Raw genomic sequence first — 27586 nt, 5'->3', positions numbered from 1 at the left:
GTGGATCTTTTTATACGTGGTGGTTTGTTATTCCAAATAAATTTGTATGTGGAGGAGTGTAATCTTTTCCAGTAACCCTCTGGAGGGGGTAACGGTAGCATTGAACAGAAGAAGTTGATTTTAGGTAGTACATCCATCTTAACTATTGATATCCGTGCTTGTACTGTGTTCTTAAGTTTTGCCCATCTATCAAGGTCGTCTTTGATTTTGTTTTGGATTTTTGTGTAGTTGTGCTTCACCGTTTGTCTTATGGTAGGGAATATTTCCACTCCCAAACATCTGAAATGTTTTACCATCGGTATCTGTCCTGGGAGGGTTGTATCTTTTTTTGCAGGGGTGTTAAGTGGAAGGAAAGCCGACTTCGGCCAATTTATCTTAAATCCCGATAAATCACCAAAGTCCTCAATCAACTTGAGCAGATGAGGCAATGTGGTGTTGGGGTTTTTCATGAACAATATTACATCGTCCGCATATAAACAAATTTTTTGTTGTGTGCCCTTGATTACGATAGGTTCTATGGATTGGGATTGTCTTATATATTGTGCTAACGGCTCTAATGATAGATTGAACAGACCGGGACTAAGAGGACAACCCTGTCTGGCAGAGCGTGATACCGGAAATATTTCAGATATGATTGTGCCTGTTATAATCATGGCCGATGGGTCTTTGTATAATACTTTAATCATATCGATGAATCCTTTTCCTAACCCCATCCTTTCTAGCACTGCCCACAGATACGACCATTCCAGCCTGTCAAAGGCCTTCATAGCATCCAGGGACAGTATCGCCTTAGGTATGGTGTCCTCTTTGTCGGCATCAAGTACGTGCAGTATACGTCTTATGTTCTCAGTGATCAGGCGGCCTCCTATGAAGCCAGTTTGGTCCGGGTGAACTAAAGACGTCATATGCTTTTGTAATCTGATGGCTAATACCTTAGAGTACAGTTTGATATCTGTTCCGAGGAGGCTTACAGGTCTATAACTACCGCACTCGTTGGGGTCTTTGTCTTTTTTAAGGAGGACTGTTATGAGTGCAATATTGTCGGTTTTATGGAAGTTCCCCTCCTTGACTGAGTATAAGATCATATTTAGTAATAAGGGGCCAATTATGTCCCAACAAGAAAGGTACATTTCTGATGGGAAACCGTCTCTTCCTGGAGCCTTACCACTTTTCATTGCGGTTATGGCCATCTTGAGTTCCTCTAGTGTGATCGGTATTTCTAACTGTTTAGCATCATCCTCTGAAAGTTTAGGGAGAATAATTTGATTAAGAAATGTGTCCATTTTGTTTTGATCGAAGGTCATTTCTGATTTATATAAATCGGAGTAGAATACTTTGAATGTATCGTTTATTTTTACCGGATCTGTTACAAGTACTTGTTGTGCTCTAATGGTAGTTATATCTGCAAATGTTGCATTAATTCTTAATCGCATGGCTAATAGGTGGCTGGGTTTGGAACCATGGGAGTACTGCTGTTGTCTTGTGCTGCGTATTTGTATTTCCGATTGTTGTCTGTATATGTCATTGATCTCTATTTTTAGTACGTTAACTTGATTTTCTAGTCGAGTTGAGTTGTTGTATTTCAGAGAATTAAATAACGTTGAGTAAAGCGTTTCCAGCTCATCCAGTTTTGTGTTTTGATTCTTGCGCATTTTGGAGGAAAAGCTATCCGTGAAGTCTTTGATCATTCCCTTTACCGACATCCATATTATTCTGGGGTCTTGCACCGAGTTTGCATTCTCCCGTTGGAATACTATAAGAGCTTCTTTGAGTTGTGTAATGAATTCCTTGTTGTTAAGCAGCAACGAGTTAAATCGCCATCTTGGGGCTCGGGAGGATAGTATACCAAATGTACCTTTAAGGAGTAAATAACAGTGATCTGATAGTGCGTTGGGTATCATTTCCACTTCATAATTATCAAATAGTCTCTGTGATGCAAAGACATAATCTATTCTGGATAGTGTCTTATGTCTCGCAGATCGACAAGAGTACTTTCGGGTCGTGGGGTTAAGTAACCGCCATAAGTCCTTTACACCTGTAATCTTTGACCAATCCTTTAATGCCTTCGATGTATTCTTTTGTTCGCTGGAAAAGGCGAGGTAAGATTTGTCTATCCTTGGGTTCCAGATGGCATTAAAATCCGCTCCTATTATAAATGAGTAATCGGGAATGTCTAACATTGCATTGGTTAGTGTAGTGAAGAAATCTTCTTCGTACAAATTTGGGGCGTATACCGCTATCAACGCTATTTTCCTGTTCTTATGTTCAATCTTAGCTATAGTTATCCGACCTTCTACATCAGACCATACTCCCTTTAGTACAATATTCAACTTACGTTTAACGACTATTGCTACACCCCGAGTTCTCGTACCAATAGAGGAGTGACTGATATTATGGTATATGTTGTCCGCTAATTTACCTATGTCTTTCCCTAGAATGTGTGTTTCGCTTAGCAGAGCAATGTCCACATGTTCTTTTTTCATCAGTGTGAGCACGCTTTTGCGTTTAAGTTGGTTATTTATTCCCCCGGTGTTCCATATCATTATATTCAAACTAGCCATAGTCTATACATGTTGCATTGTAATTTTTGGTAATGCTTCTAGAGTGCGAGGCAATACTAGATATACATCCCACTAGTGAGGTCCCGTTGAGAGCCGAGCTTAAAAACATACATATATACAAATAAAAATCCCCTACCCTTCCCTCCCACCGAGAGTCGTACAGGATTGTGTTCCATAAACAAACATTCTTAAACTTACCCATGCAGACGCATCTCGACCGATCTCAGTTAATTCCGTTGAATAGCGCGGTGTTTTCACCGTGAGCAGAGACTGAATCAACTGGTTTAACAAAGTTCCTGTACTCGTTCATTAGATCCAATGCATTCATCTCTTTCTGATCCAGAGTGCTAATCCCATTGAAAGTGTAAACAGCCAGTGCGTCGCTTCAAACACTCCCCCAATGTAAATCTCTGCGGGCTGCAGGCTAGGTTTGATTCACATGCAAATACAGTAATTACGCCCCCGTTTCATTGAAATAAAGTCCGTGAACAACCTAAATTTAAACACAGGTTTGACACTATTTTAGATATTCTAACTGTTCGTTTTTATAGTAAACAAGTACTTATACATTCAATTTATAATAATGTGAAGAAAAGAAAAAAACACATAAAAAAAAAGAGAAAACTCTATAAGGTCTAGCCGAGAAAGGGGCGGGCCGAGTTGTGGTCGCAAGCGCTGGTAGGTGACACATATGTGAATGGAGTAGATATATGAAGTAAGCATATTATGTGAATAGAATAGAAGTACTTAACCCAGCAATGAAACCGCGTTGACTGTTAATCTGTTAACAGTCTGTTAATGCTGTTAATTAGTTGACAGGACCACGGACAGACGACGGTAAATAACTGATCCAAGGCCTCGGAGGTGCATGTAGAGCAGTCACTACAATCTTGGCCAAGACCCCGAGGCATCCATCACCTTAGTCAGCGCCAGGAGACGGGCACTCAGAGAGATGGGGGAGGGAGGGGGGGGGGGGGGGGGGGGAAGGGGGGAGGGAGGGGGGAAGAGTTAGAGTTCCCATGTTTGTGGTGCTGCAAAAGAGCAGACATGTAGTACCCTGTAGTGCCATGTAGTACCCCGTAGTGCCATGTAATACCCTGTAGTACCCTGTAGTGCCCTGTAGTACCCTGTAGTACCCCGTAGTGCCCTGTAGTACCATGTAGTACCCCGTAGTGCCATGTAGTGCCATGTAGTGCCACGTAGTACCATGTAGAGCAGGGGTGGGCAATTATTTTTCCCAGGGGGCCGAATGAGCAACTGAAAATATGTTGGGGGGCCGGGCCAAAATTCCAAACTCAATTATGCATAATATACATTTTATTTCTATATAAAAAGCAGTAAATGGCATTGTTTTGACCCCTGGTAAGAGTGTATGTTATTATTTGGCAATTAAAAGGTGAGGTTAGCTTTCAAAAATATCATTTATTCAAATAGAATTTATTTCCAAAATGATAAACAAAATGTGAAACATTCATAACAAAGGGCATTTTGAGTTTCATATACTATTGAAACAAGGATTTTCTTAGCTTTCTAAAGACATCACATCATCTTATAGCAAAAATAAACAAGATATGTCACTGAATTGTGTAAAGAAAAGTGTCCCAGTTTTGTAGCCTTTTTTACTTTACATGCCTATATTAAACATTTAATGTTTTCAGAACTGTGCAAAAAAAGAAAAATATATCAAGTGTCCCATTTCACTTTCCATTTCCATTTCCACATTTTAGTGTTCTTCAGTTCTTTTTTTTCATTCAGTGTGAGAAATCCAGTCTCTGTTGAGCTTTAACAAGTCCATCAAAGTCAGGTTGCATGTCTGAGGTGGAGATGTGAGGCACAGCTGCCAGATGTTCATCAGTGAGAGAGGATCTGTACCATGACTTGGTAAACGTCATGACTGAGAATGTCTGTTCACATATGTAGGTGGATCCAAAGAGAACCAACATCTTCTGAGCATGTCTCCTAAGCGTATATTGTGCGTGTGAATGTTGACATGAAAAGAAAAAAGTTTAAAAGTTTAAAAAAAAATATAAAAAAAAAAAAAAATTTAATTTATTTTTAATTTTTTTTTATTATCATGTAATCTTTCGCGGGCCGGTCAGAATCAGCCGTACAATGCCCAGGTCTGAAGAGCCATGTAGTACCCTGCAGTGCCATGTAGTACCATGCAGTACCCTGTAGTACCATGCAGCACCCTGTACCCGAACTAAACTACCCTGTAGTAAACTACCCAGTAGTACCATGTAGTACCCTGTACCCTAACTAAACTAGACAGATTAATCTAAAGGTCAGTCCCCGACCAGGTGAGATCAGGGTAGGTTGAAGGAGAGAGAGAAAAGATGAGTCTTAGCAGGGATTTAAAAGCTTCGACAGAGCAGGCGCACCTGATGACGGCAGGTAATTTGTTCCACAGGTAGGGAGCGCGGTAGACAAAGGCTCTGTGGCCGGCGGATTTCTTTTTAACCCTAGGGATCGATAGAAGTCCCGCATTTTGTGAGCGCAGGGCACGAGCGGGCGAGTATCGGGAGATGAGATCGGATAGATAGAGCGGTGCAAGCCCATTTCAAATTTTGTAGGTGAGGAGTAGCACTTTAAAGTCAGATCGGGCTTGGATAGGAAGCCAGTGTAGGGCAGACAAAACTGGTGTGATGTGATCAAATTTTCTAGTTCTAGTTAGTATCCGTGCAGCCGCATTTTGCACGAGTTGAAGATTTTTGATGCTTGAATTAGGTAGGCCTGAAAAAAGTGCATTACACTCAGCTCTGGAAACTAGAGTGATTAATTCGGTTTGAGAAAGAAGTGCAGCTAACTATTTAGCTACTGTCTGTAACTGCAATGCATTTTCTGCTTTGCAGTCCAATGTTCACAAACACACACTCGCACACTTTATAATTTGTTCCTCAACGTTATATAGACAGGTAATGTTTTGTAAACTAACGTTACGTTTAGAATGGAATGAATACATCAAGTATGCGTCGGCAAAGATCGTTAGCTCAAAGCTAATCCGGCCCGTTTTCATCAACTTCCTGTCTTTTAGAAATATGTTTTTATAGTGAAAATCATTACCGGAAAAACCTCACGGGACCATTATAGACTGTCATACAAATGTACAAATGCTATAAGGTGCTAAGAAATGCACTATAACGATACTTTGCTGCGTTGTTTCTTGCGCTAGCTTCTGTTAGCCAGCATTAGCCTTAATTAGCGTGAGCAAGTAAACTAACAGTAAAGTTTTACATGAAATACAGCCCAAAAACCCTGCTGACAAATGTTTGCTTATTAAATACATTCTATAATATAATAATACAAACGTTTCATTACCTCTCTGTGACGACAAAGTTGTTTAAATAACAGGAGAAAAGTTGCTAAAAACAATGTATTTGGATGGGACCGGAAGAACCATTTTCAACCCGGAAGACCTACCGGAAATGCCTACTTCATGCCTACTTCACGTTGTGCAAGTGGTCAATTGGTTAACCATCTGTAGTGTTTCAAGTTTCAAGTTTCTTTATTAGTTGTCATACAGAAGTACAGAATACTTTTATATAAAATGCTTCTTTCTGTTTTGCTCCAGAGATTGTGCTAGATAAAAATAGATAAGTATAAAATAAGTATAGTAAGTATAAAATAGAAGTCAAGTACGTAGACAAAAGTGTTCAATATATACATATACAATGTACAATGCAGAGTAGAAAAGTAACTGAGTTACAATATACTATATACTATACAGTACAATGCAGAAATGGGATGAGGTACAATTTACAGTAAGGTGTAATGAGGTATGGGTTGTAGTGCAAATTCTTTACCAATAAATATAAAGTGTGTTTAGGTGTTCTAAAGTGGGTAAAGTGGGTGCTGCAGTGAGTTGTTTGTTTAAAGTGAGTGTGTGCGTGTGGATGTGTGTGTTGTGACTGCATTTTGCTGCTGTCGGGACAAAACCTCATAACTCCATTTTTTGAATTTTTTTTTATTATATAAATCAACTCCGTAGATCATCCTCCATATGTGTGTGTGGGTTTTACAAAGTTTAAACAATGGAAAAGTATTACATCTGTCTAAACCTCCTAACTCTATTCACCCTCAAATCTGTGTTCGTTTTTTTCATCTGCTGAAAAGTTGGGTTTTTGGAGTTATGAGGTTTTGTCCCGACAGCAGCGATTTGATGGTTGTTACAGTGTTATTGTCATTTAGCATTCTGATGGCCTGATGATAGAAGCTTCTTCTGAGTCTCTCTGTGCTTGCCATGAGACTCCGGTATCGCTTGCCTGACCGCAGCAGTTCAAAGACGCAGTTGTTTGGGTGGCTGGAGTCTGATTATTCTCTTAGCCTTGCCCATGCACCGCTTGTTGTAAATGTCTTGGAGAGTGGGAAGCCCCCCTCCAATTGTGCGTTCGGCTGAACGGGCCACTCTCTGTAGTCTGCTACGTTCTTGTGCGGTGCTGTTCCCAAACCAGGAGGTGATATTGCCAGTCAGGATGCTCTCTATTGTGCATGAGTAGAAGTTCTTAAGGATCTTCTGACTGACTTGGAACTTCCTTAGGCACCTAAGGAAGTAGAGGCGTTGCCGTGCCTTCTTCACAACACTGTCAATGTGTGTGGTCCATGTCAAGTCCTCGGATATGTGGACTCCGAGGTACTTAAAACTGTTCACTCTCTCAAACAGTGCCCCGTCGATGCTGAGGGGGCTGTAGTCCCTGACCCCCGACCTCCTGAAGTCCACAATCATCTCTTTTGTTTAGCTGACATTCAGGGAGAGGCAGTTCTCCTGACACCACTGCGACAGATTCTTTACCTCTTCCAGGTAGGCCCTCTCGTCGTTGGCAGAGATCAGGCACACCACTACTGTGTCGTCAGCAAATTTGATGATTGTGTTGTTGTTCCACTGTGCCACACAGTCGTGTGTGTACAGCGAGTAGAGGCGGGGACTCAGAACACAGCCCTGGGGGGCCCCTATGTTGAGTGTGATGGATGAGGAGGTGCAGTTGCCTGCTCTCACCACCTGGGGTCTACCCGTCAGGAAGTCCAAGACCCACTGGCAGAGGTCATAGTTCAAGCCCAGGTCCCTGAGCTTGGCTATGAGTTTGGAGGGGACTATGGTATTGAATGCTGAGCTGTAGTCGATGAACAGCATTCTCACATAGTTCCCCTGCCTCTTGTCCAGGTGTGATGCTGCTGTGTGCAGCACATGGGCTATGGCGTCCTCCGTGGACCTGTTGGGGCGATATGCAAATTGCAGGGGGTCCAGGTTGATGGGGAGGGAGGAACAGATGTAGCCCTTCACTAGCTTCTCAAAGCACTTCATGGCTATGGAGGTGAGAGCTACAGGGCGGTAGTCGTTGAGGCAAGCAGGCGTAGATTTTTTGGGTACAGGGATAATGGTGGACTTCTTCAGACAGGTGGGGATGACAGCCTGTTCCAAGGACAGGTTAAATATGTCAGTGAATACAGTGAATAGTGTGGTAGTGAAATGGTTAACCTTCTGTAGTGTGGTAGTGAAAGGTTAACCTTCTGTAGTGTGGTAGTGAAAGGTTAACCTTCTGTAGTGTGGTAGTGAAATGGTTAACCTTCTGTAGTGTGGTTGAAGTGGCTAATCCTTCACAAAATTCCATTTAGCCACTGGAGTTAGTTGCAGAGTTCGCCGACGCGCATTCATCATAAAGCACGCACAGAGAGGATGTAAGTAGATGTACATTTATTAAACATAAACTCCGGTTTACTTTTCTATACTAAATAAAATAATATCGAACAGGATCTTGACAAAGTAAACTATATAATTGGTCTGGCTTGATGTGGTCGAAAAACTATTGCACACCAAAAGCCGCTGTCAAACATTTCATTCACTAATTTGAAGACTATGCCACGCCCCCACAGTCATCAACAGATAAGTGTTCAGGTGGCTATCCATATCCAGATTAATTTAAATCATACAGGTAAGTACAATTTCATATCAATTATTAATATATTCCATAAATCTATATTTTTGTTACAGGTTTCCCATCAAACTCAAATTTGGTCAATATGGCTCCAACAGTGGTAGTGAAAGCTTAACCATCTGTAGTGTGGTAGTGAAATGGTTAACCTTCTGTAGTGTGGTAGTGAAAGGGTTAACTGAAAAAGGCTACAAGTGTGAATGGGGTTTTAGGATCTCTATTTGAAACTGTATAAACTGATAAATCTCTGTTGAAACTGTCACTCGTTTTCCCCCTCCATTCTCTTCCTCTTCCAGGTGGTCAAGCTGTTGGGCCCCAATGTCCACTTGATCCACAAGGAGCTGGTGATCTTACTGCAGGACGACTCGTTGGAGGTGAGAGGCGTGACGGAGTGAAGAACGATATAGAAGGTCTTTCCCAGGGTAGGAAGTGAACAGGGGACTAGGAGCAAAAAGTCCCCTGAAATTGAGATTACTGTACAGGTGCCAAACATGTTAAAGCCCTCTCTAGTAAAAAGAAAAATGAATATACAAAATAAAATTGTCTCATTAGATATGAGTGGGTGCAGAGGAAGTGGACTTACATTTAAAGTGATATTTCACATAGGTAGAACTTTTCTAAATGCATCAATCTTACCTCTATTCTAGTGTATCTACAAGTACGACTACATTTACCTTTAGTCATTTAGCTGAACGCTTTTATCCAAAGCGACTTACAAGTTCTGTACAACAAGTCAGCAGGAAGGGTACAACTCAGGGATCAAACTCTTAGATCAACTACTTAGTAGCAGATTGCATACTAGTATTACGTTACCATCGATTAAAAAAATACTCGTTGTCTGGTATCAATCGAACATAATGTGAAACGGTAGCCAAAAGTAACAAAAAGGTTTTTAATCATAATTACCATCTGGTTTGAGGGTGCAGGAATAAAATAACAGGATAACAAAGGTCAGGACTGTGTAGATAGAATCAGCCACAGAACACAGGGGAGAACAAAACAGATATTCACAAGGGGATGACGAGAACAAGAAACACCTGGGCCGATTACAAATGGATACACCTGGGAGGGAAACAAACAAAGAACTACAGGAAGCCAAGACAAGGAACTACAACTAAGGCACAGGACAGGGAACACAATACAAAACACTGGAGAACACAGATCAAAATTACATGAACACAAGACACATGGAACAGACGAACAACATAACAGGTTAACTAACAGGGATACAAATACACCCACACATAACAACTAGTAAAAGTACAAAGGTTAGTCTTTTCTTGTCCGTTGTCAACACCACCATTCATCCCAGGTATCAGGCATCACTTTCATTCATTTTTGTGACCTAGTCGAAATATCCATGACAACTTCTTAGGATATCCATGGAATCCATGTTATTAGCATTTTACCAATTAAATATGGTTACAAAAAGTGCACAAAAAAAGTGGTTACAATTGTCCTGTGCAGGTGTTAGATACATTCAGACTGTTGTCCTGTGCAGGTGTTAGATACATTAAGACTGTTGTCCTGTGCAGGTGTTAGATACATTCAGACTGTTGTCCTGTGCAGGTGTTAGATACATTAAGACTGTTGTCCTGTGCAGGTGTTAGATACATTCAGACTGTTGTCCTGTGCAGGTGTTAGATGCATTAAGACTGTTGTCCTGTGCAGGTGTTAGATGCATTAAGACTGTTGTCCTGTGCAGGTGTTAGATACATTAAGACTGTTGTCCTGTGCAGGTGTTAGATGCATTAAGACTGTTGTCCTGTGCAGGTGTTAGATACATTCAGACTGTTGTCCTGTGCAGGTGTTAGATACATTCAGACTGTTGTCCTGTGCAGGTGTTAGATACATTCAGACTGTTGTCCTGTGCAGGTGTTAGATACATTCAGACTGTTGTCCTGTGCAGGTGTTAGATACATTCAGACTGTTGTCCTGTGCAGGTGTTAGATACATTCAGACTGTTGTCCTGTGCAGGTGTTAGATACATTCAGACTGTTGTCCTGTGCAGGTGTTAGATACATTAAGACTGTTGTCCTGTGCAGGTGTTAGATACAGTCAGACTGTTGTCCTGTGCAGGTGTTAGATACATTAAGACTGTTGTCCTGTGCAGGTGTTAGATACAGTCAGACTGTTGTCCTGTGCAGGTGTTAGATACATTAAGACTGTTGTCCTGTGCAGGTGTTAGATACAGTCAGACTGTTGTCCTGTGCAGGTGTTAGATGCATTAAGAATGTTGTCCTGTGCAGGTGTTAGATACATTAAGAATGTTGTCCTGTGCAGGTGTTAGATGCATTAAGAATGTTGTCCTGTGCAGGTGTTAGATGCATTAAGAATGTTGTCCTGTGCAGGTGTTAGATACATTCAGACTGTTGTCCTGTGCAGGTGTTAGATGCATTAAGAATGTTGTCCTGTGCAGGTGTTAGATGCATTAAGAATGTTGTCCTGTGCAGGTGTTAGATACATTAAGAATGTTGTCCTGTGCAGGTGTTAGATGCATTAAGACTGTTGTTCTGTGCAGGTGTTAGATGCATTAAGACTGTTGTTCTGTGCAGGTGTTAGATGCATTACTGAACCGCCTGCAGGAGACGTTGGAGCTGGCTACGTCCAGAGGAAAGGGGGCGGGACCAAAGAGCAAGGTAAGTAGATGCAGTAGATGCAGTCGATTATTTCTAGTGCTGTAACCTGGCATGGTTTCGCGGGGGAAAACAAAGGTTATGTATTATAACCATAGTTATATAAATGCTGGCAACGTGTACATTGTTTATTTTTTCCTCATATTTCTATATTCAGATTTAATTGTATTGCCTATATTTAGGTCTTTCTACTATTACCATTTATTACATGGCGTTTTCACATTCGCCGAAATGCTTGCTTGTGATTGGTCAATAGCGCTCCGTTACCCCTAGCAGCGGTCAATTATCACACAATAATGACCGCTGTGCGCAGCTGTTCGCAATCAAGCCCACAATAATGACCGCTGTGCGCAGCTGTTCGCAATCAAGCCCACTGACATCAGTGCTGCCGCCGGCGAAGCTGCCGGCGATGACAGGGGGCGGAGCGACGAGCGGAGCCAGAAGCCCAGAACCAGTGTTGCGAGTCGATGTAAAATGAATTAGGTATATTGTTAGTAAGTTAGCCAAGTAATAAGCGGGATAATGTATAGCTATACTCGATCATTGTCGCAAAATAATTGACCTTCACTGACGTTTAAAACACCTCGGCGAGGCGCCTCGGTATTTTAAACTCTGTGTCGGTCAATTATTTTGCGACAATGACCTCGTAGCTATACATTATCCCTTACATAACCTGTACCTGCCCTCCCCCCCTCTCCCATGCTGCTATGACGCCCGCATTTCCCCAAGGGGATCGATAAAGGAATATCTTATCTTATCTTATCTTAAACTTTATTATTAAATACTACATTTCGGTCATCCAGGTGAAGATAATGTGTATTGTAGTCACTTAGGTGGTCTATTGGCTCTCACGTCCTCTGTCATAACTATATACTGCACCTTGTGTATTAGGGCTGAGCCCAAACGCTCGAACGTTCGAACCTTCGTTCGTTACGTTGGCATTCGAATTCTAAATCAACATTCGAATTTATAATTTTTTATTAAAAAAAAATATTTATTTAAATTCATTTTTAAATATTTGTTTCTATTAATTCTGTTTAAACCAATGGGTTTTTTCTTCACAGTTGCAGATAAAGATTAGGCTACACTAATATTATAGTATTAAAAGAAACTGATGAGTTATATTCATTAAATAAAGTAGCCCCTTTCGTGACTGCGATGCAAGCCAGGGGCTCGAATACGCAGTCACTTATGGCTCCGTAGTAGCCAGGTTAATTTGCACCACCAAGCACTGCTTAAAAGCTAGCGGTGGGTCCAAAATATATCAGATATAAATTTCAAAGGTACCCAGCGTTGCATTAGGGTTTCACACACACACGCGGCGGGGTTTGAAAGCTCGGCGTTGCTAATAAACATTTTAAATCATTTTTATAAACTGGTCAACACTGCATTATATCCGGCGTTGGGTGCATGATGTGCATGCGCTGTGATCACAGCGCAGGCGCACCAGGTAGCCAAATACGGAAATACAGCCGTTTTGAGCAGTGTTGACCAGTTTATAAAAATTATTTAAAATGTTTATTAGCAACGCCGAGCTTTCAAACCCCACCGCGTGTGTGTGTGAAACCCTAATGCAACGCTGGGTACCTTTGAAATTTATATCTGATATATTTTGGACCCACCGCTAGCTTTTAAGCAGTGCTTGGTGGTGCAAATTAACCTGGCTACTACGGAGCCATAAGTGACTGCGTATTCGAGCCCCTGGCTTGCATCGCAGTCACGAAAGGGGCTATAAAGAAAGTTGATTTAATTGATTTAGTTGGGCTGGGGCTTCTCCCTGGGCTGGGTCTGGGGCTGGAAAGTTGATTTAATAAAAAAAAAAACTAATTTAATCAGATTGATCACTTTATTCAAATTGAGGATTTAGTTTGAGGATAATAAATAAATTAATAAATAAATCATATTTTTTTTTTATATTTTTTTTCAAAGGTTCAAAGGTTCGTTCGAAAAACCCTGACGAAGTTCGAATCCCAAAAACAGGGTTCGGGGACAGCCTTATTGTGTATACTGTTTACTTATACTCTTACTCAGTATATATTCAGATTCAAATTCTTTATTGCCTATATTTATTGTAACGTATAATATAACCGATAGGGCACACAGACCCTCATCTGTCTGCACCTTTATTTACACTTTATTTTTCTCATATTTCTATATTCAGACTTAATCATATTGTTAACCCTGTTTATTTTCTCTCATATTCCTCTATTCAGATCTAATTGCATTGCCTATATTTATGTTTTTCTACTATTACCCTGCCGATACCTGTACCTCCCCTCCCCCCTCCCCCATGCTGCTATGAGATGCTGCAGATTTCCCCAAGGGGGTCGATAAAGGAATATCTTATTTGATCTTAACCTTTATTATTAAATACTACATTGCGGTCATCCAGGTGAAGACAGGGTTCGCACAAGGTCCTTGAAGTGCTTAAAGTGCTTGATTTTTGCCCAAAAAAAGTCAAGGCCTCGAATTCCTTGAGAACTGCCCGTTTACAAGGTGCTTAAAAAAGTCCTTGAAATTCAAATCAACCATTCGCATTGAAAGTTTTGTTCATCCATGATAAAATTGTTCTGAATCAAGAAATCTTGTTTTTTTTATCTAATGTGTAACTAATTGTCGCCATAAATATTGGATAAAAAAAAATTCAAATAAAGAAACCGCATTGGGAAGTGAATTGTATCCTTTTAAATGCCCCTTTAAAATGAAAAATAGTGCTTGTAAAAGTACTTGAAAGTCATTGAATTTAATTTTGCAACGTCTGTGGGAACCCTGTGAAGATAATGTGTATCGTAGTCAGGTGGTCTGTTGGTGGTCTCTCACGTCCTCTCGTCATAACACCCTGGTTCCCCCGCCGCCCCTCCTCCCAGCAGGTGAACGTACCCCACCTGGTGGCCGGGCTGGTGGCGGCGGAGCAGCAGGCGGCCTCCTCGCTCCGCTGGCGGGTCCACGAGAAGCTGCTGCAGCGCTACGCCTGCCTGCCCCGCGTCATCTCCGGGGACGACATCCACTTCCACTTCAACCAGCGGATGTTCACCATCCTCACCACCAACGTGAGCCCCCCGTCACTCACGAAAATAGAACACTTCCTACGCATTGTTGATAAACGAGGGGCAGAAACTCACCACTCAAGAACAGTGACATAGCAGAAAAACACACTGTGCCACACTGTGCCATGTCTCATTGTTTCTCTTGTTCCACGTGCTCTCCCAGAACGTCCGCCCGATCCAGAGGGAGGCGGCCAGGACGCTGTGCATCTTTCTGCGCTACAACCGCAAGCAGGAGCAGCGGCAGGAGATCATGGCGAAGGTGCTGCAAGGTGCGCGCCCCAGTCCTCCTCTGGGGCACAGCGGGACCCTCTATAGCAGTGGTTCTCATCTGGTGGGTCGCGACCCAAAAGTGGGTCGCGGGGCCATTTTGTGTGGGACGCGGATGTGTGTACTACCTATCTTTGTGAAAGTGGCTTCTCAGCTGCTGAAGACAAAGCAGAGGAACAGATTGGACATTGAGCATGACCTCAGAGTTGCTTTGTCTACCATCACCCCAAACTTTGAGACTCTTGTCAGGAGCAAACATCATCATCCCCAGTTATCCCATTAGTTCCCTGGGATGTTAAGCTAAGAAGTCTGCTAAGAAGGATATATTATTATTATTATTATTATTATTATTATTATTATTATTTTATTTCATTGGGTTTTTAGCCCTAGTTGCACTTTTGTTGCAACCCTAGTTATCCCATTAGTTCCCCCAAACTTAGGTCTGTTATGTTAAGCTAAGAAGTCTGCTAAGAAGCATAATTATTTATTATTATTATTATTTAATTTCGTTGTGTTTTTAGCCCTAGTTTCACGTTTGTTGCAACCCCAGTTATCCCATTAGTTCCCCCAAACTTAGGTCTGTTATGTTAAGCTAAGAAATCTGCTAAGAAGCATATTATTTATTATTATTTTATTTCATTGGGTTTTTAGCAATAGTTGCACTTTTGTTGCACTTTTTTGTGTTTATTTCATGTTTTGAAAGATTGCGTATTACTGCAATTTTTTTTTTACATAAATCATAGTGGTTAAAAATGTTGGGTCGCGACTTAATGACTAAGGAAAATGTTGGGTCCCGAGGCTAGACCAGTTGAGAACCACTGCTCTATAGCAGTGGTTCTCAACTGCCTCAGTCGGGACCCAACATTTTCCTTAGTCATTAGGTCGCGACCCAATTATTTTTTTTAACCACTCTGATTTATTTCAATTTTTTTTGCAGTAATACACAATCTTTCATGCACTGTTAAAAACATGAAATAAACACACAAAAAAGTGCAACAAAAGTGCAACTAGGGCTAAGTAAAAACCCAATGAAATAAAATAATAATAAATAATATATGCTGCTTCTCTTAGCAGACTTCTTAGCTTAACATAACAGACCTAAGTTTGGGGGAACTAATGGGATAACTGGGGTAAGGGGTTGCAACAAAAGTGCAACTAGGGCTAAAAACACAATGAAATAAAATAATAATAATAATAATAATAATAATAATAAATAATATATCCTTCTTAGCAGACTTCTTAGCTTAACATCCCAGGGAACTAATGGGATAACTGGGGGTGTTGTTTGCTCCTGACAAGAGTCTCAAAGTCTGGGGTGATGGTAGACAAAGCAACTCTGAGGTTGTGCTCAATGTCCAATCTGTTCCTCTGCTTTGTCTTCAGCTGGACCAGAGCTGAGAAGCCACTTTCACAAAGATAGGTAGTGCTAAAAAAGGAAATTGCAACAAAAATTCTTGTGCGTTCAGTAGAGAAAGCTCTCCGGCTGCAAGCTAGCCTAGCTTAGCACAAATTAATGGAAGCGGATACGGACCAGCTAGCCTAGCTGTTGGCCAAAAACACCTCTCCCAGAGTTTTAAGCTAGGCTAGACGGGCCATTTAATCAGTGAACCAAAACTCATCAGACCATTTTAAATGCAAAAAAAAATAAAAAATCGTAATTTTAACTCTGATTAATGGCCCAGCTCTACTCTATGTGAACAGCAGCACCTGTTGATGGCTGCCCTTCAGCCTTCACTTCCTTTCGCTGAGTGTCAGTCAGTACACTTCACAGTCTTCAGAGTCAAGAAGGCTGGTTGAACATTAATGAACTGCTATAGACCTACTATTGTGTTTTCGGGAGCATGTCTATGTTCCCCGGGTCCTATGTTCCCCGGGTTCTATGTTCCCCGCTTGCGATAAAAAGGGTCCTACAGTATGTTCCCCGGGTCCTATGTTCCCCGCTCCCGCTACCCACTCCCGAAAAAGCGACCGAGTTGTGTGAGGGCCGACCATGTCAGCTTGCTTCATTTCTCTGTCATTACGGTAGTGTTCTCAAACGTACACGTCGCGACTAAAAAAAGGTTCCATGTTCCCCGCTACTCCCGAAAAAGCGACAGAGTTGTGTGAGGGTGTAGATATGGTGCAACATGTGTAATTGTGTAATTGTGTATGTGTGTGTGTGTTCTGGATGTAACAGTACTGTATATCTACTCCAGTGCCGTCTGACAGATTCGCCCACCAGACGCTGCATGCTTGCGTGTAACAGAGATGTATGTTATTTACGGTTATTTTAGGCCTACTGGACATTTTCGTTGACATAAGTAGATTTTTATTTTTTGTTTATTTATTAAGTTAACCCTTTAATCGCCAATGACGTGTTTAGACGTCATTCCTCGCCATGCGTAATCTGCCAATGACGTCATTGGATATTTCAAAGAGAGAGATCAATATTTCAAAAATCTGTCATGGCAATCATATTTCACCCACGGAGACTTGACGGGTGCTGTAGATCTCCTCTCAACTCTCCAACGGTTCAAGACCGCCACCTGGTGGCCGATCGGCAAGTTGCCAAAAACGGAAGTGAGCGGCCGGAAGTGGTGCTCACCCATATTTCGTCCGGCCACTCGCTATCGCTCGCGGGACTCCATCTCGACACACTGGATAATCGATCGGTTGCCATAACTCAATAAACAACGTTATTTGGACGTATATAGTATTATACAACCTGGAAATGGATCGCATATATCAACATCCCATAATAGCAATCTTTTTGCTCCACGCTCATCACCCAACGCTACGAGGAGACTGGGGTGAGTTTCAGCCTGTTTGTTTACCATTTTCGATACAAACTGCTATGATCAATATATCACCCATACTACATGATTCATTTAACGTCGGTCATTGCATTATAAACGACCCCCCCCCTCCGGTCAACATCAGATGATGAGTCATGACGTTTAGGACCTTGTACAATTGAAATTTTTTATCTGACGTCAATCGGTATCAAACTACATTTGATGATCTAATATATGTATTTATGGCTATAACTCACGTTCTATGGAATGCTGCAGAAAACGATAAAAACATATTTATACTTTAGACCGTATTTTAGTATGAATGTGTGAATGAAAAAGTAGAACGTTGCTACATCCTAAACGATAGATACTTGATGTTGAATGGGCCATAGTAATGTCAATTTAGCAATACAATTTAAAAAGTTATAGCCCTGCAAAGAAGGGGAACATCTCCATAGACTTACAGTACTGGCAGAGAAGGGATTAAGATGAGAATAATCTCTGGCAGATAAAGGGTTAATATAAAGCGTGTTTCGAACGTTTTTGAGGTTGTTAAATACACGCTTTTGATTTCTTTAAGTGGCGAGTGACGTCTTTTTCGTGCTTATTTGAAAAGGGTCCAGCTGCACAGCCGGAGAGCAACGCTCTCAGGGCCGCGCTGTGACGGCCACGCTGTGAATATATGTGTATACTGGATATGAACAGCAGTATTATAGGCATACAGCAGTATTGTACAGCAGTATTGTACAGCCAGCAATATTATACATTATTATACATGACTATGTCTAATCTATTTTACAGTATTATACATGAACTATGTGCAATATGCATAAGACTATGAGCTATATGTTGGTATGTCAGGTGGTCTTGTGGTCAAAGTTATGTATGTGGAATCATCATCATCAAACGTTCAATTTGACCAATTAGGCCCTTTATTTTTCTAGATGTATATCACCATTAAAAATGGTAAATCTTGATGCATCACATGCTGCCAGCACTTTCATTGCCCTTTCTGCAATGCATCCTTATTCAGACCAACAAGGTTGAGTAAGTTGAAGAACCACTTGGAGGTCCATTTTAAGCAGGCAGTTTCCTATGAAGGTAAAGTTGTCACAGCGTGGCCCTGAGAGCGCTGCTCTCCGGCTGTGCAGCTGGATACTATTGGCTTGTGGTGGACAGCGCCTCAAACTATCCTTACTTAAATATGACTGTGACGGGCGACTATACGGCACCACACATGTGAACAGTAACAATGCAATTAATTAATGTCTTGTTGTAATTAGTATATACCCAATGTCATGCGTCTTCTTGAAGCGGATTCATCTTGTTTTGCTCCGATTTGACGTCAGTTTAAAACCCTTCTACTCCTGTGGCATATTTAATTCCGCCTGGATCTTTTCTTTTTATTGTGCGCTTATTTGACGTTACTGTACGATATAAGTGTGTATTAAAAGACGGAGCTGTTAATGCGTATGAAGGTTTGTGTCCCCGGGCAAGCTATATTCACGTATTCACGTAACTCGCATATATCCTCAACTATCAATATCTTATTTGACGTTACTGTACGATATAAGTGTGTATTAAAAGACGGAGCTGTTAATGCCCGGGCAAGCTATATTCACGTATTCACGTAACTCGCATATATCCTCAACTATCCTTTATCTTTCAATATCTTATTTGACGTTACTGTACGATATAAGTGTGTATTAAAAGACGGAGCTGTTAATGCCCGGGCAAGCTATATTCACGTATTCACGTAACTCGCATATATCCTCAACTATCCACAACATCACGTAACTCGCATGCGGGGAACATAGGACCGGGGAACATAGGACCCTTATTTCAGCGGGGAACATAGAACCCTTTTTTTGTAATGGAGCGTTCGGGAGTGGGTGGGACCGGGGAACATGGAACCTTTATTTCGGGAGTGGGGAACATAGGACCCCCTTTTTTTTTTTTTTAAGCGGGGACCATAGAACCCGGGGAAGATAGAACCCGGGGAACATAGGGATGACCCCGTGTTTTCCACCCATGTGAGATGTTGTTTCATCGTAACTAAAGGAGTATATAATGCGATTTGATAGTATTTCACTCTCCCTTTCAGAGTTGGCTCAGGGCAGAAGCAACCGGAACAGGCTACGCTACCTGGACCTGTGTGAACATGCCATAGAGCTCTTCTCCAAAGCCTACTTCTGTAAACACTTTCTCATTCCGGCTCTGGAGCTGGTCAACGACCCTGTGGCCAATGTGAGGTGAGGCCACAAGCTGTGTTGTAGGGACGGCCACGAGTAATGAGTAAGTAGTAGTCGAGTAATTGTTTAGGGGAATACTTTTTTAGAACGCATCTTAAAGCGCATGACAGCAGCAATAATGAAATATTGAGTCACACACACACACTACTGATTTTATTATGTCTCGCTCCGCGGACATAACAATGCACAGCAATACCGATGCTTAATACGTATCGTCAGTTATACAACGGCATGCAAATTTCTCGATTCTGATTGGCTGAAACAGTCCATTTACACGTATGTATTGCGATCAGTCCACGCTTGCTGGCCCAGGACCCGCCCACAACCGAATCACATCACATCAATCCGCCGGATCACAAGAAGGTGGACAATAATCTTTACAAATGGATATGTTGATAGCGACTAAACGACTAAATATCAAGCGATTCTGTCACAGCGAATGTCTTAGTCGTTTAAACAATGTTGGATGATGTAATTGATGGGTCTTGAATAATTGTGTAACAAAAGAAAAATCGCGATTTGATTGATTGATTAATTTACTTTTTTTTTTTCAATTTCTTTTTCCTCCTCTCTGACTGTAAGCGCTAGCTCTAGTCTCCACCCACCGCCACCCCCCACCCCCCCCCCCCCACACACACACACACACACACACACACACACACACACACTCCTGTCTGCAACGCGGGTCAGACTGAGAGAGAGCTGGGTGCTGCGCTGTTCTAAGTGAGCATGGCCTATTGAGTTGATTGATTGATTGCTAATTTTATTACTGTACGCTTGGTTTCCAACTGGTTAAGTTTAGGCCCTCTACAGTAGGTTTAAAAAAATAAATAAAAAAATAGGGCGAAGAAAACGTTTTTTTCCTATAGGGCAAAGAAAACTTTTTAATTTGTTTTACCTACTTTCTATAGAAGCATCTAAGAATGAAGTTCTATGGAAAGTAGGTCTGCATTCCCTTAACAATTGTGTGTATTGAGCCGTACTGTATTGTACCCATTCTGCATCTGGTAATAAAATTTTCAATCAATCATTCCAATAATACACAGTTGGATGTGTTAGTTGGTTGGATGCACTTCAAGCTGCTTCCACATGAGGCAACTTCTCTCAATCATTCCAATAATACACAGTTGGATGTGTTAGTTGGTTGGATGCACTTCCGATCTGCTTCCACATGGAGGCAAATTGTCTTTTTTGTAGTTGTGGGAACTACTTTTTCTGGCGGATGGTTTTTTCAATAAATCTTCGATTAATGTGTGTTTATTGTATAGAAATAAGGTTGGATGAATGTGGCAGTTGTATAAAAGCTTTACACCACTTGCAGTCGTGATTTGTGAACAATAAACCATGCCTAGGGGGGTCTAACGACCACCCCTAGGCATGGTTTATTGTTCACAAACCACTCCTGCGCATGATGTAATGCTTAATTAAATCAGTCAGTTACCATTTGTAATAATTACATGACCTCCACTCTGTCTGCAGCAGGTCTCTTCTCCGCTCATGGAACGGCATGTCCGTATCGATACTAAAACGCTATGCAAAGTGGGCGACACACAATTTGGAAATGCACAAACACAAATGGCTGTTTTTATCTGTAAGACGACGCTAAGCTTGCTTTCAACGCAACAACATTTTCACAGTACTACCCCCCCTGCTCCACAGCTGACCAGTGTGGTCTTCCTGCAACAACTCGCACCTCGTGGGATTTCAGAGCAAGATTTCTTTTTCAGTGGCACAAGCAAGCACTCTTGGTGTGTGGCATTAAAAGTATCTTGTAGGGCTGGGCGATATGGCCAAAAATGATATCACGATATCGATATCGATAACGATATCATATCACTCGATATCTATAATTATCGATATTGTTATAACTAAGTATTAAAAAATATATATATAATAATACTTTTTTTTTAATAAATTTTTTAAACAATGTATGTTTTTTTTTTGCAGCAGCAGCAGCAATTATTTGTCGTTGCCGCCATCTTTAGTGTTACAGCCCCTCACACTCCAGTTCTCAGGCTGCAGCTGGTTTGAAAGAGAAAGTAAACAGGCTTCTCTGCTGGCTGTGGCTCCAGGGGAGTTGAACAGTTCTGGCTCTGCTAGTTTCTTTTCTATCTTTTGGCGCTTTTTTGGTGGACGAACCACCGCACACATGCACCGTGACTCGCGACTGGAGACTAGCTCTGCTAGCACACATAGCCTACTGTGTACAGACGGTTTCAAACTGTATTTTAAATTAGAAAGCAAACAAAATAAATGGACGAGAGAAAAATAAATCTCAATTTGGTCAGTATTGTCATTTGGACAAGCAAAGCCATTACTTTAAGTTGCAGGCAAGAAAGACAAGCCTGTCCACTGTTTCTGGTTTTAAAACTGCCATGTTGCAGGTCACACAAAAGAAATAAAAAGAAATTCGATTATACAAATATATCGCAATATTTATCGTTATCGTTTTATCGCCCACCCCTAGTATCTTGTATCTTGTATATCTTGTAACCGATTGATCGTGAGTGTGATCCGCTGGTCCAGGTACAAGCTGTGCTGCATGCTGCCCTGGCTGCGCTCCACCATCTGGCTGCCGGCAGATAAACACCTCCGGCAGCAGCTGGAGTTCTGCATCAACAAGCTGTTCTACAACGAGAAGGACACGGACGTGGAGGCCACCATGCACAAGGTGAGGACGGCCTTCACTGGCTCACTCTTCAGGGTCTCAGTGGACCTCACTGGTTCACTCTTCAGGGTCTCAGTGGACCTCACTGGTTCACTCTTCAGGGTCTCAGTGGACCTCACTGGCTCACTCTTCAGGGTCTCAGTGGACCTCACTGGTTCACTCTTCAGGGTCTCAGTGGACCTCACTGGTTCACTCTTCAGGGTCTCAGTGGACCTCACTGGCTCACTCTTCAGGGTCTCAGTGGACCTCACTGGTTCACTCTTCAGGGTCTCAGTGGACCTCACTGGTTCACTCTTCAGGGTCTCAGTGGACCTCACTGGTTCACTCTTCAGGGTCTCAGTGGACTTCACTGGTTCACTCTTCAGGGTCTCAGTGGACTTCACTGGCTCACTCTTCAGGGTCTCAGTGGACTTCACTGGCTCACTCTTCAGGGTCTCAGTGGACTTCACTGGCTCACTCTTCAGGGTCTCAGTGGACTTCACTGGCTCACTCTTCAGGGTCTCAGTGGACTTCACTGGTTCACTCTTCAGGGTCTCAGTGGACTTCACTGGCTCACTCTTCAGGGTCTCAGTGGACTTCACTGGTTCACTCTTCAGGGTCTCAGTGGACTTCACTGGTTCACTCTTCAGGGTCTCAGTGGACTTCACTGGCTCACTCTTCAGGGTCTCAGTGGACTTCACTGGCTCACTCTTCAGGGTCTCAGTGTACTTCACTGGTTCACTCTTTAACCCTCTCACTGCCACACTACAGAAGGTTAACCCTTTACTAAGGGTTAACCTTCTGTAGTGTGGCAGTGAAAGGGTTAACCATGCCTACGAGTAGACAAGCGGCTGCGCTGTGAACGACATTGTTCACACACTTGCCTGCCTATTTTGCATGTAGGTGGAAGGTCTATCCACTAGGGGGCAGATCAGGGCCAAATCCTCCCTGGCCGATACATAGAATTACGTATGTTGTTAGCCACATAGCATAATTGTGCTTGTTCAGCGTTTCATCATCACTGTAACCATTATGCATTTGTGTACCTTGTACCCACTGTACGCTGTAAACATAACGATGGCTGCTCTTGGCTTTTGTAGGTGAATCTATCAGACGTGTAAAAACTCAATGGCAACTGGTTAAGAACATTGATGTCAACCCCCTGGCAAGGCTGGCATCAATGATATTCATGACCTTTGCATTTGCAGTTGATTATTTGCTTATCATGTTTAATTTTCAGACGATGGTTGAACTGCGCGAAATGGACTTTGATGAGCTTGTAAGCATCTTCGTTTATTACTCAGTCACTAAGTCTGTCCCCAACTCCATATCTGACTATGATATAATATTGTGTTGAAGTGTTGTTTAGTGCTGCATCACTGTGACCATCGTGTGTCTGTGTGTGTGTGTGTGTGTGTGTGTGTGTGTGTGTGTGTGTGGTGTGTGGTGTGTGTGTGTGTGTGTGTGTGTGTGTGTGTGTGTGTGTGTGTGTGTGTGTGTGTGTGTGTGTGTGTGTGTGTGTGTGTGTGTGTGTGTGTGTGTGTGTGTGTGCGTGTGTGTGTGTGTGTGTGTGTGTGTGTTCCTGTACTGTGTGTTTCCTCCCAGTATCTGAGGCAGGACAGTGATCTGCTAGACCAGAAGAAAGAAAAAGAAGAGACTCTACTTCTGGAAATGGTGTGACATTTAGAGGCTAAATCTACCATGGTCCATGTACGTTTTGGTAGCAGTAGTAGTAGTAGTAGTAGTAGTAGTAGTAGTAGTAGTAGTAGTAGTAGTAGTAGTAGTAGTAGTAGTAGTAGGAGGTAGTATGATATGGCAAGCCGTTTTAACATTTATTCCCATTTTCTAGCTAGCTGGGGACCTAGCTAGCTCATTCACAAGGTAGTAGTAGTAGTAGTAGTAGTAGTAGTAGTAGTAGTAGTAGTAGTAGTAGTAGTAGTAGTAGTAGTAGGAGGTAGTATGAGGTAGTAGTAGTAGTAGTGGTACAGTAGTAGTAGTAGTAGTAGTAGTAGTAGTAGTAGTAGTAGTAGTAGTAGTAGGAGGTAGTATGAGGTAGTAGTAGTAGTAGTGGTACAGTAGTAGTAGTAGTAGTAGTAGTAGTAGTAGTAGTAGTAGTAGTAGTAGTAGTAGTAGTAGTAGTAGTAGTAGAGGAGGTAGTATGAGGTAGTATGAGGTAGTAGTAGTAGTAGTAGTAGTAGTAGTAGTAGTAGTAGTAGTAGTAGTAGTAGTAGTAGTAGTAGTAGTAGTAGTAGTAGTAGTAGTAGTAGTAGTAGTAGTAGTAGTAGTAGTAGTAGGAGGAGGAGGAGGTAGTAGTAGGGCATGAGGTAGGAGGAGGTAACAGCATCATTTCTATGCTTCCTAACATCCTTCCTATGCTTCCTAACATCCTTCCTATGCTTCCTAACATCCTTCCTATGCTTCCTAACATCCTTCCTATGCTTCCTAACATCCTTCCTATGCATCCTAACATCCTTCCTTTGCTTCCTAACATCCTTCCTATGCTTCCTAACATCCTTCCTATGCTTCCTAACATCCTTCCTATGCTTCCTAACATCCTTCCTTTGCTTCCTAACATCCTTCCTTTGCTTCCTAATATCCTTCCTTTGCTTCCTAATATCCTTCCTTTGCTTCCTAACATCCTTCCTATGCTTCCTAACATCCTTCCTTTGCTTCCTAACATCCTTCCTATGCTTCCTAACATCCTTCCTATGCTTCCTAATATCCTTCCTATGCTTCCTAACATCCTTCCTTTGCTTCCTAATATCCTTCCTTTGCTTCCTAACATCCTTCCTATGCTTCCTAATATCCTTCCTTTGCTTCCTAATATCCTTCCTTTGCTTCCTAACATCCTTCCTTTGCTTCCTAACATCCTTCCTATGCTTCCTAACATCCTTCCTTTGCTTCCTAACATCCTTCCTATGCTTCCTAACATCCTTCCTATGCTTCCTAACATCCTTCCTTTGCTTCCTAATATCCTTCCTTTGCTTCCTAACATCCTTCCTATGCTTCCTAACATCCTTCCTATGCTTCCTAACATCCTTCCTATGCTTCCTAACATCCTTCCTATGCTTCCTATAACCCTTCCTGTGCTTCCTATCGCTGAAAGGTGTTTGATCCTGATTGGTTAATGCCCCTTGCATAGCTCCATAAACCATTACCATTGTGGGGCGGCTTTGGCTCAGGGGTAGAGCGGGTCGTCCAATGATCGAAGGGTTGGTGGTTCGAATCCCGCTCAAGCCCATGTCCATCCCATCGCCGTTGTGTCCTTGGGCAAGACACTTAACCTACTTGCCTCGTATGAATGTGTATGCATGTGAATGAATGTTGATGGTGGTCGGAGGGGCCGTAGGCGATGATTATTCGCCACGCTTCCGTGAGTCTGCCTCAGGGCAGCTCTGGCTGCAATTGTAGCTTACCACCACCGGTATGACTGTGTATGAACGAATAATGGACTCTGTGAAGCGCTCTGGGTGTCATGAAGAGTGCTATATAAATCCAAGCCATTATTATTATTATTATTACACTGGCTTTCTGTTGCCAGTATATGATTATAAGGATATACAGTATGTCACCGTTGTTGCCAGTATATGATTATAAGGATATACAGTACGTCACCGTTGTTTACAGTATATGATTATAAGGATATACAGTACGTCACCGTTGTTTACAGTATATGATTATAAGGATATACAGTACGTCACCGTTGTTTACAGTAGATGATTATAAGGATATACAGTACGTCACCATTGTTTACAGTATATGATTATAAGGATATACAGTACGTCACCGTTGTTTACAGTAGATGACTATAAGGATATACAGTACGTCACCGTTGTTTACAGTAGATCAGTGGTTCTCAAACTACGGGTTGCGACCCAAATTGGGTGACAGTGCAAGTAATTTTGTATTATTTTTAATGTTCTAATAAATATGCATGATCAAGTTCACCAATGGGGTCGCGGTATGAAAACGTTTGACGACCCCTGCAGTAGATGAAAGAGTGTGTGTATCCTCTGTTCCCACAGGAACAGCTGGAGCGTCAGCAGATCGCTGAGATGAAACGTGAGTAGGAGTCCCACGTGGAATTCAACTGATGTCGGTCGGGGAAGTGAATTTCTGCACATTTCATTATTTTATTGTAAGGCTGAGACCACTTATCGATTTATCGATAATTATCGATAACTGCGTGAAATCGATAGGTGGCGTCACTTTATAATTATATATTATATAATAATAATTCTTTAAAAATATATATATATTTTTTTATAACGTTAGTTTGTGTGTGTGTGTGTGTGTGTGTCGTGGGCCAACTACAGCATCGCAAAAACTACAGTGAGTGCACGTGACACACACACACACACACACACACACACACACACACACCACACACACACACACAAACTAATGTTAAATAATATTTATTTTATATTTATCGATAATTTTGGCCCGATTTAGCGATGCTTCCAAATGGCATATCGTCTCAGCCTTATTTTATTGTGTTGAAAATGATTTTAAAATGTATGTATTGGGATTTCTTTGTGCTACTGTAGATGTGCATGGTAATCTATTCTCTCTTGCTTGATACAGTACAAACTTAACCCTTAGCTCTGTATGATAGCATGTACAAATGCTGTATACATATATATTTATTTATTCTCACCACATATATACCTATCCACATATACATAGTCCTTTTACACATTTGTAGATATACTATACCATCCGTACATATCCTACTCTTACTAGTTACGCTTCTGGACAGTACGACTACTACCACCATACTGTCTTTACACCTGTATCACTGTACATATTATACTACAACTCTGTACATACATCTGATTAGCACTACACTCAGTGGTACTAATATCTATATTTTGTACCCAGTTTAATATCCTGTACTTTATATATTGCCTTTGCACTTTACTGCTGCATTTGCACTCTGGTTGGAGGCCAGACTTGATTATTATTATGTGGTCTTGCAGGGAGAGACAGTAAGACTGGTATATCTGGGACCAAGGGCATGTCTGTGTCGACATCTGGGACGACCACACCAAACTCTGCTGGTAAATCTGGATATTAGAAATACTTTTCAGTCAAACTAATTTGCCTAAAATTAGCATGCTCCAATCAATTGGCCACCAATCAAAATCTGATGAATTCTATCTATGGTCTCTTAAGTTGACTGATCAGAAGAGTTATTCTGGTGACGTAAAACATCCGTGTCAAACCTCTGCAGCTAAAGCTGAAGTATAGTATACTTTTGTGAAAAAGGAAGGAACTATTCAAAGTCTGTTGGTGTCTGTATCAATAACAGTTTATTAAATCACAAACATCAAGAAATTATTTCTGCAGTAAATGATTGAGTTCAGACAGCCAACTGGTGTGATACTTACAAAGCAGACCCAGAGAGTGACATTAAAACTCAGTGTTGAAACTACATCACAATCGTCCTTTTGGTTGAGGTTGAAAATTCGA

At 41.7% G+C, this 27586-nt stretch overlaps 1 protein-coding gene across 1 annotated transcript in view; it reads left to right on the top strand.

The window, feature by feature from the left end:
- Positions 1-27586, top strand: part of ppp4r4 (protein phosphatase 4, regulatory subunit 4) — a 115636-nt gene that overhangs the window by 52655 nt on the left and 35395 nt on the right. The window contains exons 13-22 of the mRNA XM_084315262.1: positions 8785-8862; positions 11044-11127; positions 13992-14174; positions 14335-14440; positions 19317-19464; positions 21991-22135; positions 23352-23390; positions 23717-23785; positions 26137-26173; positions 27094-27174. Of these exons, the coding sequence (XP_084171388.1) occupies positions 8785-8862; positions 11044-11127; positions 13992-14174; positions 14335-14440; positions 19317-19464; positions 21991-22135; positions 23352-23390; positions 23717-23785; positions 26137-26173; positions 27094-27174 (970 nt within the window). The remainder of the gene's footprint in view (positions 1-8784; positions 8863-11043; positions 11128-13991; positions 14175-14334; positions 14441-19316; positions 19465-21990; positions 22136-23351; positions 23391-23716; positions 23786-26136; positions 26174-27093; positions 27175-27586) is intronic.

Source organism: Notolepis coatsorum (assembly GCF_963971535.1).
Source record: "Notolepis coatsorum genome assembly, chromosome: 5".
NCBI classification, from domain to species: Eukaryota; Metazoa; Chordata; class Actinopteri; order Aulopiformes; family Paralepididae; genus Notolepis; species Notolepis coatsorum.
This window is presented reverse-complemented; position numbering and strand designations above follow the sequence as displayed.